General features: G+C 45.1%; 1 protein-coding gene across 4 annotated transcripts in view; it reads right to left on the minus strand.

Annotated features, from left to right (window-relative positions):
• LOC126995917 (acetylcholine receptor subunit alpha-like) overlaps positions 1-15,967 on the minus strand; it is a 57,009-nt gene that overhangs the window by 8,948 nt on the left and 32,094 nt on the right. For all 4 annotated transcript variants that reach the window (XM_050855816.1, XM_050855814.1, XM_050855815.1 and 1 more), the window contains exons 3-6: positions 5,522-5,702; positions 2,911-3,026; positions 2,267-2,435; positions 245-381 (exon numbers count right to left, since the gene is read on the minus strand). In XM_050855816.1, the coding sequence (XP_050711773.1) occupies positions 245-381; positions 2,267-2,435; positions 2,911-3,026; positions 5,522-5,702 (603 nt within the window). The remainder of the gene's footprint in view (positions 1-244; positions 382-2,266; positions 2,436-2,910; positions 3,027-5,521; positions 5,703-15,967) is intronic.

Below are 15,967 nucleotides of genomic sequence, written 5' to 3' on the forward strand. Positions count from 1 at the left end.
ACGAATTGTGAGCCGACCGTGGGTTGACCTCCCTTTATTTAGACCTTGCCTCAGCCATAGGCAGAACGTAAAAAAAAAAATCTACGCATCTCTCCCATTATCTTTTCTTACTTCCTAAATATACTACCTTTGATTTCTTAGCCTATATTATTGTAGTCTATCTATCTATCTGTCTAAGCTTATCTCTCAATCTCCCTCCCTCCCACCCACTCACCAATCCCACCCACCCCTCTCCCCCCCTTACCTTAACGTGTCTAATATCATAGTGAAGAGCACGAACTTCCCCAGCAGCGGCACCACGAGGGACGTCGGCGGGATGATCTCGGCTAACAGCAAGAAGAACACGGTCAGGGAGAGCAGGATGCTGATGGAGAGGCTGACCTGGAGGAGACGAGGGAGGGGAGGGTTAGTTAGAGGGAGGGAGGAGGAAACTAAAGAGGGAAGGGATTTGTCCATAGGTTTGTTAGTTCATCAGGAGAGAGAGCGAGGGAAGAGAAAGGAGGAGGAAATGGAGGTAATATGGGGGGAGGAGGAAACTATTTAGGGAGGAAGCAGGTTAGTTTGTTAGGCTGGAGAGAGAAAGAGGAAAGGAAGGGGAGAGAGAGAATGGAGGCAATACGGGGGCAACTACTATACATTTCAGCGGCGGACAAACGTTGTTTTTCGCAAATATCTCGTAAACGAATCGTTGGATCAGTATGATATTACAGCACACTACAATTAGCGTCCGGACCTAATTTATGGCTAACATACCACATTACCATATGTGTTATGTGAGGAGTTTACTGATTGATATTAAGCCTAATCCAGTCTTCATATCTAAGGTGTTATACAGAATCGGACGAGTGTGGGGTACTCGTCTAACCCCTCCACCAACGCCCCAACCAACCCCCAGACCACTCCTTCCCTACCCCAATATCGCAGTATCCCCCTCCTCGTTTCCCTCTTCACCCGCCTTCTCACACCATCCCCTTCGGCTATGACTTGAAGAGGCAGGGTATAACTCATTGACTGCCGAGGCGCACCCAGGTGTTGTACAGTAATTATCAACGTGGAATACGTCTTGCCTCCATGGAATTGTACCATGCTCTTATAGTTAATAATCATATTTATACATATACACCTACATAACATTCTAATATATAATACAGTGATGGGAGAACTAGGGAGGGACAAAAGAGTGATGAGGGAGGCGAGGAGCTAGGGGGAGAAGAGGAGGGATAATGAGAGCGAGAAGGGGGAGAAGTAGTTGTGGTTAGGAATAGTTGGGGGGGGTGTTGGGGGGGGGGGGGGGCACACTTTCCTTCGAATGCGTCAACATGACTCGTCGGGTTTGTTATTTTTCACGAGTAAACTCCTCACATAACACATATAGTAATGTGGTATGTTAGCCATAAATTAGGTCCGGATGTTAAATGTAGTGTGCTGAAATATCATACTGATCCAACTGAAATGTATAGTAGGAGGAAACGAGGGAGGGAAGAGGGAGGAAAGGGAGGTAATACGAGGCTGAACTGGGGGAAACGGGGGAGGAAAGTGGTTAGGTAAGTTAGAGGGAGGAGGGAAGGGAGATAAGGAGGGAGATAATGAATGGAGATATTACTGGCCTGAAGGATACGGGAGAGGAAGGGAGGAGAGGAGGAGGAAAAGAGGGAGGGAGAAAGATAGACAATACAGTAGTTAGCATGACACTTCCACAATAGGCTACACTCACTCCCTTCTATCTCTCTCTATCTCTTACCTTACCTCCACAACACACATATCCCAGGTACACACACTCCTTTCCACATCCCAATCCTCAGGTGTGTCCAGGTGACCTAAATCAGTATGAGGGCGCCAGGTGTTGCGTCCACGGGCCGCCCCTTACACACCTACGCGGGGCATTGAGGGGCCTGGCTGGCTTGCGGGGTCGACTACTGAGACTCGACGCTTCGGCAGGACTCAGTGAAGCAATGACGTCACCGGTTTGATCGCTCGTTGCCTCGTTATCTGTTTCGTTATCCGTCTACTTTGTTATTCATCTATACATTGTTATTCATCTACTTCGGGAGCGGTGGCGGAGTAGTCAGCGTGCGGCCGTGGTGAATCTGTGGACATAGGTTCGAGTCCCACCGAAACACGCTGACAATTCTCAACCATCGCCGAGTACTACCATTATTACTTGTCTTCTATGCATACTTAACTTTCGCGTTCACATTACGAAACTCCGAAAAAAAATACTACCACTACTACCATTCCTCCTCCTCCTCCTCCTCCTTCTCCTTACCTTCTCGCCGGAGTCTGAGGGGAGGTAGAAGACGAGCACCGTGAGGAAGGAGATGCCCATGCAGGGGATGATGAGGTTGACGGTGTAGAAGAGGGTCTTGCGGCGCATGGTGATGTTGAAGGTGATGTCCAGGTAAGGCTCGTTGCAACACGTGTAGTACTTCTCGTTCCTGCCGGGAGAGGGACGGTGAGAGGGGGAAGGAAGGGAGGGGAAAGTTAGAAGGAAATGAGAAAGACTGATAGATATATATTGGTAGATAGAGTGAAGAGAAGGGGTGAGGAAAGGTTAAAAGATGAGATAGAATGATGCAGATAAAGAGGGATAGATAAATAAAAAAGCGAGTGGGGTAGAAATACAGGTGTGAGGGAAGGTTAGTAGAGGATATGAGAGATAGACAGATGTGAGGGATGGGGTGAGGGAATGTTAGGAGAGGATATGAGACAGATAGACAGATAGATAGATGAATAGACAGACAAAGGTATAGAAGGCGGAACAGTTGATGAGAAAGATGTAGATGAATCAAGATGATGATATTAATGATGATGACGATGTTGATGATGATGATAAAGAGGGTCAAGAAGAAGAAGAAGAGGAGAAGGAGAAGGATGAGGAGGGTTAAGAAGAGGAGGAGGATGGCCACGCACCTGATGGCCGGCACCGCGAGGATGTCCCACTCGACGGAGGTGTAGAACTCGGTCAGGTCAACGCCGATCTCCACCACCGGGTTGTCCTTGACCTCATCGATGTGGCGAAGGTCTACCTGCAAAATCAACACACCTGGAGCACCTGCACACACCTGAGAAACACACCTGTACTCTCTTCAACCTCTCTGGGGCACTCAAACCACACCTGACACTACCTGCAACATTAAGACACCGAGGACACCTACACACACCTAAGAAACATACCTGCACACACGTGACACACCTGAGAAACACACCTGTACTCTCTTCAACCTCTCTGGGATACTCAAACCACACCTGACACTACCTGCAACATTAAGACACCGAGGACACCTACACACACCTAAGAAACACACCTGCACACAACTGACACACCTGAGAAACACACCTGTACTCTCTTCAACCTCTCTGGGGCACTTAAACCACACCTGACACTACCTGCAACATTACGACACCGAGGACACCTGCACACACCTAAGAAACACACCTGCACAAACCTGACACACCTGTACGCCCTTGAATCTCTCTGGAACAGCAATAAGACAACACACCTGACACACTACCTCTGGAACACCTTGACATATACCTTGGGCTTCTGTACACACCTGACACCTGAGAAACACATCTGTACACCTGGACTACACACCTGCACACCCATGAACTCTCTGGGCCACTAAAACATCACACCTAGAAACACAAACTCCGTGGACACCTTAACAAACACCTGCCTACACTCTTGTACACACCTGGAGACATCGTAACACACCTGGATATAATTTGATAACACCTGTAGCATTATCTCTGGGACTCCTTGAAACACACACTTGCATACACATACCTTTCCATTTACCTTGTCTTATCATTAGCTAAAGTACACGTATATATTTCTCTTTTTCTTAACATATTCAGCACCTGTTCTTCATACCTTTTCTTAATTGGAATTCCACGAGGCAGCCATCCCATTTGCACCTCTCTCTCCCTCTCTCTTAATTCCGTCCCTCGTCTCGCACACCCTCCCAACCGCACCTCATTCACGCTCACCTCCTCCCTTTAATAACATCCCCACACACGCTCCTTGCACCTACCCCTACCTGCTGCAAATGTCCCTACACCTGTTCGTCAGTCCCGCCACACATTTTACCTGTAACACACCTTTTTCAACTCATTTACCTACCTGTATTGCACCTGTCCCCTCGTTTTCAATATCGTCCGTCGAAATACTGTTTCACCTGCACCCTTCAGCTTTAATTTCAATACCTGTACACTTTCCCTCTCTCTCACCTTCTCCCTTACCCACCTGCTAAATCAATAACAATCACACCTGGACGCGGTTAAGTTGGTTTGCTGATGAGATTTGACCTGTCCATATGTTTTTTTTTATACTTCATTTCCTTTCCTTACCGATTTTAATACCTGTACACTTTCCTTTTCTTTCACCTTCTCCCTTACTCACCTGCTAAATCAATAACAATCACATCTGGACGCGGTTACGTTGGTTTGATAATGAGTTTTAACCGTCTCTATATTTTTTTTCTACTCCATTCCTTCCTCTTCTTGATTTCAATGCCTGTACACTTTCCCTTTCACATTCTCCCTTACCTGCTAAATCAATAACAATCACACCTGGACGCGGTTACGTTGGTTTGCTAATGAGTTTTTACCGTCTATATTATGCCCCCAACTTTACCATTCCATCATTTTTTACCTGATCTACCTAATTAAAATTTTTCCAAACCTGCCAATCTCACTACAAACACACCTAGTTCACCTTTTTCCCTCTTCTCTTCGTTACTTACTTCACTCCTTCTTTTTCCTCTTCCTACTCCTTTATTTTCCTTCTCCTTCCTACTTAAAACCACCCCATACTTTCCAATCTCACTACAAACACACCTTTTTTCATCCGTTTCCTTCTTTTCTTCGTTACTTACTTCACTCCTTCTTTTTCCTCTTCCTATTCCTTTATTTTACTTCTCCTTCCTACTTAAAACCACCCCATACTTTCCAATCTCACTACAAACACACCTTTTTTCATCCTTTTCCTTCTTTTCTTCGTTACTTACTTCACTCCTTCTTTTTCCTCTTCCTATTCCTTTATTTTACTTCTCCTTCCTACTTAAAACCACCCCATACTTTCCAATCTCACTACAAACACACCTTTTTTCATCCTTTTCCTTCTTTTCTTCGTTACTTACTTCACTCCTTCCTTTTCCTTCCTTTTCCGTTTTCCTTCCTACTCAAAACCACCCCATACCTGTCAGTCTCTACAAACACCTTTTTTCATCCTTTTCCTTCTTTTCATCGTTACTTACTTCACTCCTTCCTTTTCCTCTTTCTATTCCTTAATTTTCCCCTCTTCCTTCCTACTTAAAACCACCCCATACCTGCCAATCTCCATAAACACACCTTTTTTTTTTATACCTTTTTCCTTCTTCTCTTCGTTACTTACTTCACTCCTTCCTTTTCCTCTTCCTATTCCTTCATTTTCCCTTTTCCTTCCAACTTAAATCCACCTCACACCTGCCAGTCTCCATAAACACAACCTCTTTCACCTTCTACCTTCACCTGCACTCACCTGGAAGCCATCATAGGTCCAGGAACCGAACTTCATGACACACGTTTGCTCGTCGAAGGGAAAGAACTCCACATCGATCTCGCACGACGACTTGTAGATCGCGGGGGGCTTCCACTCCACCAGACCGTCGTAATGTAGCGTGGCCTTGGTGGAGAGTGTCACCTCGAAGTTACCGTCGGCGCTGAAAGGGGAGAGAGTGTGAGAACGGGCAGTGTTATTACCTTTTTCTCTGACCTAAAGACTCCTGCATAATGGTCCTATAAGAGTGGAAGAAAGGGAAACGAGGATATAGCAAGAGAAAGTTAGAAAATTACATGCAGGGTTCCCGTCAGCACTAAGGAGGAGAGCAAGGACCTTAAGATCTCTGCGTTAAGGTAAAGGAGCAATGAAAGAAAGAAAGGAAGGAAAGGAGAAACATACGCAAAGGAGAAATGAAAGAAAGAAAGGAAGAAAAGGAGAAACATAAGAAAGTGAGGGAATGAGAAGTAGAAAGAAAGAAAAAAGGAAACAAGGACGGAACAAAAGGAAGTGAAGGAATAAAAAAAAAGTAGAGACATACACATATACAGAAAAAATAAGAAGAGCGAAAATGGTAAAAGAAGGAAAAGGAAAGGAAGAAAGAGGAAAAGGAAGGAGTGAGGGAAATAAGGGAGACGAAGGAAAGGAAAAGAGGAAGAAGGAGAGAGGAAGTAGGAGAGGGAGAGTGTTGTGGTTGAGTTAAAAAGGAAAGGAAGGAGGAGGAAAAGGAAGGAGTGAAGGAAATAAGAGAAAGAAGAAGGAGAGAGAGAGAGAGAGAGAGAGAGTAGTGGTTAACATACAAATAACACACCTTTAATTGAGAGAGAGAGAGAGAGAGAGAGAGAGAGAGAGAGAGAGAGAGAGAGAGAGAGAGAGAGAGAGAGAGAGAGAGAGAGAGAGAGAGAGAGAGAGAGAGAGAGAGAGAGAGAGAGAGAGAGAGAGAGAGAGAGAGAGAGAGAGAGAGAGAGAGAGAGAGAATATTTCGTTTTACTACTCCGCGAAGCTTAACTCAAATCCGTCACAGAAAATAGTATAAAAAAATAAAAAAAAGGAAAAAAAATCGAACTGGAAAAACGAAAAACAAAACAAAACCGGAAAACAAAAAAAAACAAAAACATAAACAAAAACACTTCTAAGATATCGCCGAAGGCTTTGTTTGTGTCTGTCTATCGAAGTCTTTTTTGTATTTTCTTCCTTTTCTTCTTTCTTTTTTTTATTTCCTTTCTTTATTTTTCCTTGCGATGCTGAACCCAAAACGAAGAAAAAATAAGAAGAAAAAGAAAAGTGCAAGACAAAAGACAAAAAAAAAGATAGAAAACAGGATCAAGGGAGGAGGAGGAGGAGGAGGAAGAAGGGCTTAAGCAAAAAAAAAAAAAAAAAAAAAAAAAAGATTGGCAGCGTTTTAATTTGAGCCAGTCTGGATTAGAGAGAGAGAGAGAGAGAGAGAGAGAGAGAGAGAGAGAGAGAGAGAGAGAGAGAGAGAGAGAGAGAGAGAGAGAGAGAGAGAGAGAGAGAGAGAGAGAGAGAGAGAGAGAGAGAATTTACACACCATGAATAATTCCGTAAACCAATTTAACAATAACAACAACAACAACAATAACTACTACTACTATTACTTCATATCGAGTTTGCCAGAAGCGAAAAAAAAAAAGGTTTCCTCTCCCCTCCCCGAAGATTTTTAAGGGAGGAGGAGGAGGAGGAGGAGGAGAAGAGGAGGAGGAGGAGGAGAAGGAGGAAGAGAGCAGTTGGTGTTATTTCGTGGGATCCGATTCTTTCCCGGAAGAGAGGAAAGGAAGAGGAGGAGGAGGATAAAGAGGAGGAGGAGGAAGAGAAGAATGAAATCGAGAGGAGAAAAAATGAAAGGAAGAAGCAACGTAGAAAAGAAAAACCAGGAAGAAGATTGAATTAGAAAAGGAAGTGAGGGGAAGAGATGAAGGAGATAAAAAAGAAGAAAGGGGAGTGAGGGGAGGAGAAGAGGGAGATGAAAGGTAATAAAGGGAGATAGAGAGAGAGGGAGAGGAAAGGAGAGGAAGGAAAATGAAGAAAGAGAGAGAGAGAGAGAGAGAGAGAGAGAGAGAGAGAGAGAGAGAGAGAGAGAGAGAGAGAGAGAGAGAGAGAGAGAGAGAGAGAGAGAGAGAGAGAGAGAGAGAGAGAGAGAGAGAGAGAGAGAGAGAGAGGAAGGGGAAGGGAGAGAGAGGGAAAGGGAGGGGAAGGGGAAGGGGAAGAGGGGAGGACAACGGGAAGGTAAGATGTCCTCGCATTCAAGAGGAGACTTTAAAGAGGTTATGTTGGGGCGACTCGATGGCTTCACGTCTTGCTCTGCTCTCCTCTTGCTCCTCTTCCTCTTCCTCTTGCTCCTCTTCCTTTTCCTTTTGTTCCTCCTTCGCTTCTTCTTGCTCCTCTTCCTCTTCTTCTTGTTCCTCTGCCTTCCTCTTCGACCTCTTCATCTTTCTTTATCTCTTCCTCTTGTTCCTCTTCCTCCTCTTCCTTCACTTTCTCCTCTTGTTCATGTTCTTTCTCCTCCTTCCATTATTCGTGTTCCTTGTTTTCTGCTTTTTTTAATCTTTTTCCTAATTTTTCTCTTCCTTTTCCTTGCTCTCTTCTCTTTTCCATTTTGTCCTTTCTTCTCTTTCTCTTTTCTTCCTCTGTCCTGTTCTTTTTTTTTTTTACTCAGCCTTCCTTATCCTTCTCTCCCTCCTCCTCCTCCCCCTCCTTTCTCTTCCTATTTTCTTCCTCTTTCCTATAATCTTGTTTCTTATTCAGCTTTTCTTCCTTTGACTTCTCTTCTCCTTCTCTTCTTCCTTCTCTCTTCTTCTTCTTCCATTTTCTCCTTTCTTCTCCTTCCCCTCTTTCCTCCTCGTTCTCCTTCCTCCTCCTCCCCCTCTTCCTCCTGCGTCTCCACTTTCTCTCGTTAATGACTTTTCGTAATAACTTTTCCCACATAAGCCTCGGCACCTGTTGTCCTGTTGTCCTCTTTTTCCTGCGACATATTTTTCCTCCTCCCCGGCATGTTTCTGGTACTTTTCCTCAACTCTTTTTATTTTCCGATTTTGGTCTTTCTTTTTCGTTCATCTTTTTCGACTCAACTCCTTCCCTGGTGCATTTTCCTTGTCTTTTCCTGTTCCCATTTTCCCCCACACATAACTTTCTCAATATGTCCTGAATTTCTCTATCGTTGTTATTCTCATTTATTTCCTCATATTTCCTTTTTCACTTTTTTCCTTCTCTCTTTATATTCATCTCCCTATTTCTTTTATCTTTCCCTTTTCCCATTTTCCCCCACACATAACTTTCTCAATATGTCCTGAATTTTTCTATCATTAAGTTATCCTCATTTATTTCCTCATGTTTTCCTTTTTCACTTTTTTCCTTCTCTCTTTACATTCATCTCTCTATTTCTTTTACTTTTCCTCAAGCTGTTTTCGTCTCATCATCCTTATACTTTTTTCTGTCTCTCATTATTTGCATTTTCCCTTTCACACGCATCCCAGTTTACCTTCCTTAAATTTTCCTCTAGATTAATTTTCCTTACTTTTCATCCTATTATTTTTTTCTTTCGTCCTCCTTTTTTTCCCTTCTTCCCTCAAAACGTCCCCTATTTTCTTTTCAATTTTCCTTACTTTTCATCCCATTTTGTTTTCTCTCGTCCTCTCTTTTTCCCTTCTCCCCCTCACACACGTTCCCTATTTTCTTTTCAATTTTCCTCTAGATAAATTTTCCTTACCTTTCTTTCCTCCTAATATTCCCACACCCTAACTTTTTCCCTTCTCCCCTATTTTCTTTTAAATTTTCCTCTAGATAAATTTTCCTTACCTTTCTTTCCTCCTAATATTCCCACACCCTAACTTTTTCCCTTCTCCCCTATTTTCTTTTCAATTTTCCTCTAGATAAATTTTCCTTACCTTTCTTTCCTCCTATTATTCCCACACCCTAACTTTTTTCCCTTCTCCCCTCACATACGTCCCCTATTTTCCCCTTCAATCCAATTTTCCTCCACATATACTCCCCCCCCCGCACACAAATTTTAACCTCTTATTTTCCCGACGCCTCACATCCTTTTTCCTTCCCTAAATTTTCCACAAGATCAATTTTCCTTACTATGTCCTCCCTGGATTTTCTCCTCATCCACCTTTTTTTTTCTTTCCCTTTTAATTTTCCACTCCATATACTTTCCCCACATATTTTCCCCTGTCTTATTTTTCCTTGTAGCTTAATTTTCCACTACATATACTTTCCCCACATATTTTCCCTCGCATATTTTCCCCCGTAAACTTAATTTCCCACTACATAAATTTCCCCCACATATTTCCCCTTGTAACTTAATTTCCCACTACATAAATTTTCCTCACATATTTTCCTTTGTAACTCAATTTTCCACAACATAAATTTCCCCCACATATTTTCCTTTGTAACTCAATTTTCCACAACATAAATTTTCCCCACATATTTTCCTTTGTAACTCAATTTTCCACTACATAAATTTTCCCCACATATTTTCCTTTGTAACTCAGTTTTCCACTACATAAATTTTTCCAACATATTTCCCCTTGTGACTTAATTTTCCACAACGTATATTTCCCCCCCCACAAATTTTTCCCCTTTCATATTTTCCCGATCTCCTCCCTGACACTTTTTTCCCCTCCGCTGTGGTTTCCTCGCGACATTTTTCCTCTTGGGTGAGTGTGTATGTATTTTGTTCCCCTTCAGGGGGACAGGGTACGCTTGGTCTCTCAGCTTCTTCAGGAGTGTGGGGAAGGAAAGGGAGAAAGGGGAGGAATGGGGATGAAGGGAAGGGAAGAGAAGAAATAAGGAAGGGGAAGGAGAGAGGAAGGGAAAGTGTTCAGAGTAGGGAAGGAAGGAAGGAAGGAAGGAAGGAAGGAAGAAAGAAAGAAAGAAAGAAAGAAAGAAAGAAAGAAAGGAAGGAAGAAAGGAAGGAAGGAAGGAAGGAAGAAAGGAGAGAAAGACAAAGAAAGGAAGAACATGGAAGAGAAGGATAGTGTAGGGTGAAGAAAAAGGAATATAAGAAAAAAAGAGGAAGAGGAAAGAAGTAGAGAAGGAGAGAAAAAGGGGGAGACAGGGAGGTTAAAAGATATAAATAAAGGGTTGGAGAGATAAAAAAAAGGACGTAGAAAGAAAGATAAGAAAGAAGATTGAAAGGAGGAGACAGAGAAGATAAATGAAGGGAGGAAAGGAAGGAAATTGAGGGAAACATTAAAAGAAAAGGCAAAGAGAGCAGGAGGAGGAGGAGGGAGAAAAGTGAGGGAGAGGAGGAACCAGAGAGGAAGAGGAAAGGAGGGAAAGGAGGAACCAGGGAGGAAGAGGAAAGGAGGGAAAGGAAGAACCAGGGAGGAAGAGGAAAGGAGGGAAAGGAAGAACCAGGGAGGAAGAGGAAAGGAGGGAAAGGAAGAACCAGAGAGGAAAAGGAAAGGAGGGAAAGGAAGAACCAGAGAGGAAGAGGAAAGGAGGGAAAGGAGGAACCAGAGAGGAAGAGGAAAGGAGGGAAAGGAGGAACCAGAGAGGAAGAGGAAAGGAGGAACCAGGGAGGAACCAGAGAGGAAGAGGAAAGGAGGAACCAGGGAGGAAGAGGAAAGGGGAAAAAAAGGGAAGAAGAGGAAGAAGAACAAGGGCAAGACAAGAAAATAAAAAAAGGGAGGAAAGGGAAGATTAGGGAAAGAAAGAGGGGAGGAAAAGAGAAAAACAGAAAAGAACAAAGAAAATGAGAAAAAAAGAACGAAAATTGGAGATAAAAGGACAAAGAGACAAGAAGTAAAGGGAAAGGCGATAGGGAGGAGGAGCAGGAGGAGGAGGCTTTAGGGATGCTCTGGGGCGTGATAGAGTCAATCCAAAGTGCGGGGAGGAAGGGGATTGGGGGATTAGGGCCTCATAGGGGATTTGGGAAGTGCATCTGCCTTTTTGGGGAGTGGGGAAGAATGGGGAGGTGTGGGGAAGGGTGGGGAAGCTTGAAGGAAGGGTGGGGAGGAATGGGGAAGGGTGGGGAAGCGTTGGAGAAGGACGGGAAGGAGGGGAAACAATGGGGAAGGATGGAGAGGTGTGGGGAAGGGTGGGGAAGGTTGAGGAAACGGTGGGGCGGAATGTTGGGGAGAGGGAGGGATGGGGAAGGAGGGGAAGGAGGGGAAACGACTGGGAAGGGTGAGGTAAGGGTGGAGGAAGATAGAGGAAGGTTGGGGAAGAATGGGGAAGGGATGGGCAAGGGTGGGGAAGGGATGGGCAAGGGTGGGGAAGGGTGGGGAAGCAGGGAGTAAAGGAAAGAGGGAAGTGGGGAGAAGATGCATAAAGGAATAGGTGAAAAAAGAAGGAAGGAAGGAAGGAAGGAAGGAAGGAAGGAAGGATACGGATGAAAAAAAGAGAAAAACAAAACAAAAATGGGAGGATTGAAGATGAATGAATGAATGAAGAAATGAAAGGAGGGAGAGAGAAACTGCACAAAGGAATGGGTGAAGGCGAAAAGGAAAAAAAGAAAAGAAGGAAGAAAGGAGGGAAAGAAGGAAGGAGAATAAAGAAGGTCGGAAGGGAAGTAGTGAGAAAGTGAACAAAGGAATGGACGAAGGAGAAAAGGAAGAAAAAGAAGGAAGGAGGGAAGGAGGAAAAGAAGGAAGGACAATGAAGAAAAACGGAGGTAAAAAAAATGGAAGAAGAAAAGTAAGGAAAAAATGAATGAAGGAATGGATGAAGGAGGAAAGGAAGAAAAAGAAAAGGAAGAAAAGAAGGAAGAAGATAAAGAAGGACAAGAAGAAGAGGAATAAAATAAGGAAGATTCTCGTGCAATCTGAGCAATATTGAATTCTTGGGTGGTTGATGTGGAAGGGTGACGAGATGGAGGAGGAGGAGGAGGAGGAGGAGGAGGAGGAGGAGGAGGAGGAGGAGGAGGAGGAGGAAGAAATGCCGATGTGGGAGGGAAGGAATGATGGAAGACGAAGAAGGAGTTAAAAGGAAAAAATCAAGGAAGAAAATGGAAAAGAAAGAGAAGGAAAGAGAAGAGGAGGAAAAGATAAGAAAGGAGGAGGTAAATGAGGAGGAGGAGGAAGAGAAGGAGGAAGAGGGAGAAAAAAAATGAAGGAGGAAGAGGAAGAAGAAAAAGAGGTAGAATAATAATAACAAAAGGAACAGAGAAAAAGAATAGAGGAAGAAAGGAAGAAGAAAAGGAAGAGAGAGAGAAATACAGTAAGAGGGAAGGAAGAGGAGGAGGAAGAGGAGGAGGAAGAGAGAGAGAGAGAGAGAGACAGACTTTAAGAGGAAGAGGCAAAAAATATGAGTAGTTTAAAATAGTAACAACAACAACAACAAAAAAAAAACTGTACATGGAAAGAAAGGGGGAGATAAAGAAGGAGAGAAAGAGGAGAGGAATAAAAGAAAAGGAAGAGGGTGATACAGAGGAAGAGGAAGAAGAGGAGGCCGCAATGGATGAGGAAGAGGAGGAGGGTGAGGAAAAGGGAAAGAAAGACCGGAGGAAAGAGAAAAAAGAAAGAGGAAGAGGACGATAGAGAGGAAGAGGAGGAAGAGGAAGAGGAAGAGGAGGCAGCAATGGATGAGGAAGAGGAGGGTAAGGAAAAGGGAAAGAAAGACCGGAGGAAAGTGAAAAAAAAAAGAAAGAGGAAGGGGCCGATAAAGAGGAAGAGGAGGAAGAGGAAGGGGAAGGGGAAGAGGAAGAGGAAGAGGAGGCCGCAATGGACGAGGAAAATTCGGCAGGACACAAAATCGAAGAAATTGGATGCAAAATTTCGTAAAATATTCAACATAATAAGGAAAAATGATGGACGTTGGGGAGGAGGAGGAGGAGGAGGAGGAGGAGGAGGAGGAGGAGATGAAGGAGGAGGAGACGGAGGACATGTGTGGGCGGAGGAGGAAGAATTGAAATATTAGGAAGAATAGAATAGGAAGGAGGAGGAGGAAGAGGAGGAGGAGGAGGAAGATGTGAGTGTGGAGGAGGTGGAAGACAGAGACGTATGTGGAAGCGGAGGAAAATGCGTGGAAAGGAAAAATAGGAGGAGGAGGAGGAGGAGGAGGAAGAGGAGGAGGAGGAGGAGGAGGAGGAGGAGGAGGAGGAGGAGGAGGGTTGGATTACACTTCGTTTGTCTGTCTCTCTGTATCTCTCTCTGCGTATTTGCTTTTCTCTCTCTCTCTTTCTTTCTTTCTTTCTTTCTTCCTTTTCTCTTCATTTTCATCCTTCTTTTGTATTTTTTTTCCTTTCGTCTTTCTCCTTGTCTGTTTCTTTCTTTCTCTCCTTTTCTCTCCACATTTTCCTTTTACGTTTATTTCCTTTCTTCCTTTCTTTTTTGTGTGAGTCTTTCTTTCTCATTTTCTCTCTAAATTTCTCTTGTTTTCATTTATTTGTTTCTTTTGTATTATAATTCTTTTACTGTTGATGTTTTCCTTTCTAACATACTAACATCTCTCTCTCTCTCTCTCTCTCTCTCTCTCTCTCTCTCAGTTAAGCTCCTTTCTATCTTTTATTATCTAACACTCCAAATCTTCTTCCCCCTCCTCCCCCTCCTCCTTTTCCTCCTCCTCCTCCTCCTCCTCTGAGGACCCAAAACTTAAGACAACTTTCCCTGACCACCTCGTAAAGAAAGTGAGTGTGTGCTCTCTCTCTCTCTCTCTCTCTCTCTTTTTTTTTTTTTTATTTAAACGTGTTCAGTACATTAGTACATGGCAGTATTATTTGTCTATGCTAAAGTTCCCCCGACCGTTGGGGAGCTATTTAAAAGCTTCTGCCGATTATATTATACAATTATTATACAATATATTATACAATTATATATATACATATTTACGGTGGGTGTAGGAGTAGCCACCTGTGGGACGCAACCTTCATCTGCTGAGTGGACAGTTGTGTCACATCCACATCAGCAGTGAGGTTGTTCCACCACACCACCGCTGCGATGGAGAAGGCACGTTGGTGGGTGCTGGAGCGGGCCATTGGCACTTCCAGGAGGAGGCGTTGCTCAGCACCGTTCTCGTGCTGCGCTCAGACCTCCTCCAGGTAGCCCTCAGGTCCGTCAGGTGGGGCACTAGGCCCACTTGTGCCTTGTAGCACCGTCAGGGCAGCGACGCGGCGACGGTGCTCCAGGCTATTCAGCTGGTTCGTGGCTGGTCTTGCCCTTCCTTCGTGTGGGTGTTGTTGTTGTTGTTGTTGTCGCTGTGTCTCCCACTGGCTCGGTCGGTGGTGCTGGGTGCCGTTGATGAGGCGTTCAGCCCTCCTCTGCACCTTGTCTAGCAGGTTGAGGTGGCAGCGGGCGCTGGCCATCCAGGTGAGCGGTGCATACTCCATCACTGGACGGACTTGTGCCTTATAGGGTGTTCAGGCCTTCAGCATCGAGGAGGTTCTTCATGCGGCGCAGGAGGTTCACCTTCTGGGAGGCTTTGCGCCACCCTTTCAAGGTGACGGTCAAACCGCAGCTGGGAGTCCACCTCCACGCCCAGGATGTCGACGCTGGACTGCAGAGGGATGGTGTCATTCCCGAATCTCAGTCTGCCGTGGAGTTGCCTCGCGTCCTCCGAGAACGTGATATTACCATGGCCTGGGTTTTGTCAGGGGCAAACCTGACTTGCCACCTCTTTCCCCAGGCCATTATGTCTGCCAACTGTCTGTTGACGGACTCTATCACGTCCTGGGCTTCCTCCCTCTTGTATGTTCTGGAGAGGGTGCAGTCGTCGGCGTAAGCGCTTGCTGCCAGGATGGTTTGCAGGAGGTCGTTAAAGTATATGTTCCACAGAATAGGTCCAAGGACGACCCCTGTGGAACGGAGGCCTCCACCGGGAAGCTGGTCGAGGTGCTTCCGTTGACTGCTACGTGGAGGCTCCTGCCTAACAGGTAGTTTGAGAGCAGGCAGCAGGTCCCCGTGATGCCTAGTTGCTGTAGCTTCGCCGTCAGACCGCGGTGCCAAACGGAGTCGAACGCGCCAGCTATATCCAGGGCAATCACGAGAGGGTGGCCGTCATCAAGGGCGTCATGCCAGGACTTTGAGAGGAGAAGGAGGAGGTCTGAGGTAGAGCCCTTCCGAAAACCAAACTGCTTCGGTGACTGCAGGTGGTTTTCCTCGAGGAAGGATGTCAATTGCTCCCCGATGATCCTCTCAAATATTTTGCTGATGATTGGGAGGAGTGATATTGGCCTGTAATTGCCTGGCTCGGACCTGGATTTTTTCTTGTGTACGGGTGTGACTCTGGCCTCCTTCCACTGTGCAGGCCACACCCCGCTCTGCAGGCATCGCCGGAAGATCTGGGCGAGGGGGCTGGTGAGCTCATCGGAGCATCGCCGCAGTAAGTATGGACTCACGCTGTCAGGGCCTGGCGCCTTCCTGGTGTTGACGCCCCTCAGATGTCTCCTGACAGCGTCCTCAGAGATTAGCACATTCTCTAGTCTTGAGGCGATGAGTTGGGGGAGGGTGGGCGGCTGCCTGTCTGGCT

This window comes from Eriocheir sinensis, chromosome 9, assembly GCF_024679095.1.
Source record: "Eriocheir sinensis breed Jianghai 21 chromosome 9, ASM2467909v1, whole genome shotgun sequence".
Taxonomy (NCBI): domain Eukaryota; kingdom Metazoa; phylum Arthropoda; class Malacostraca; order Decapoda; family Varunidae; genus Eriocheir; species Eriocheir sinensis.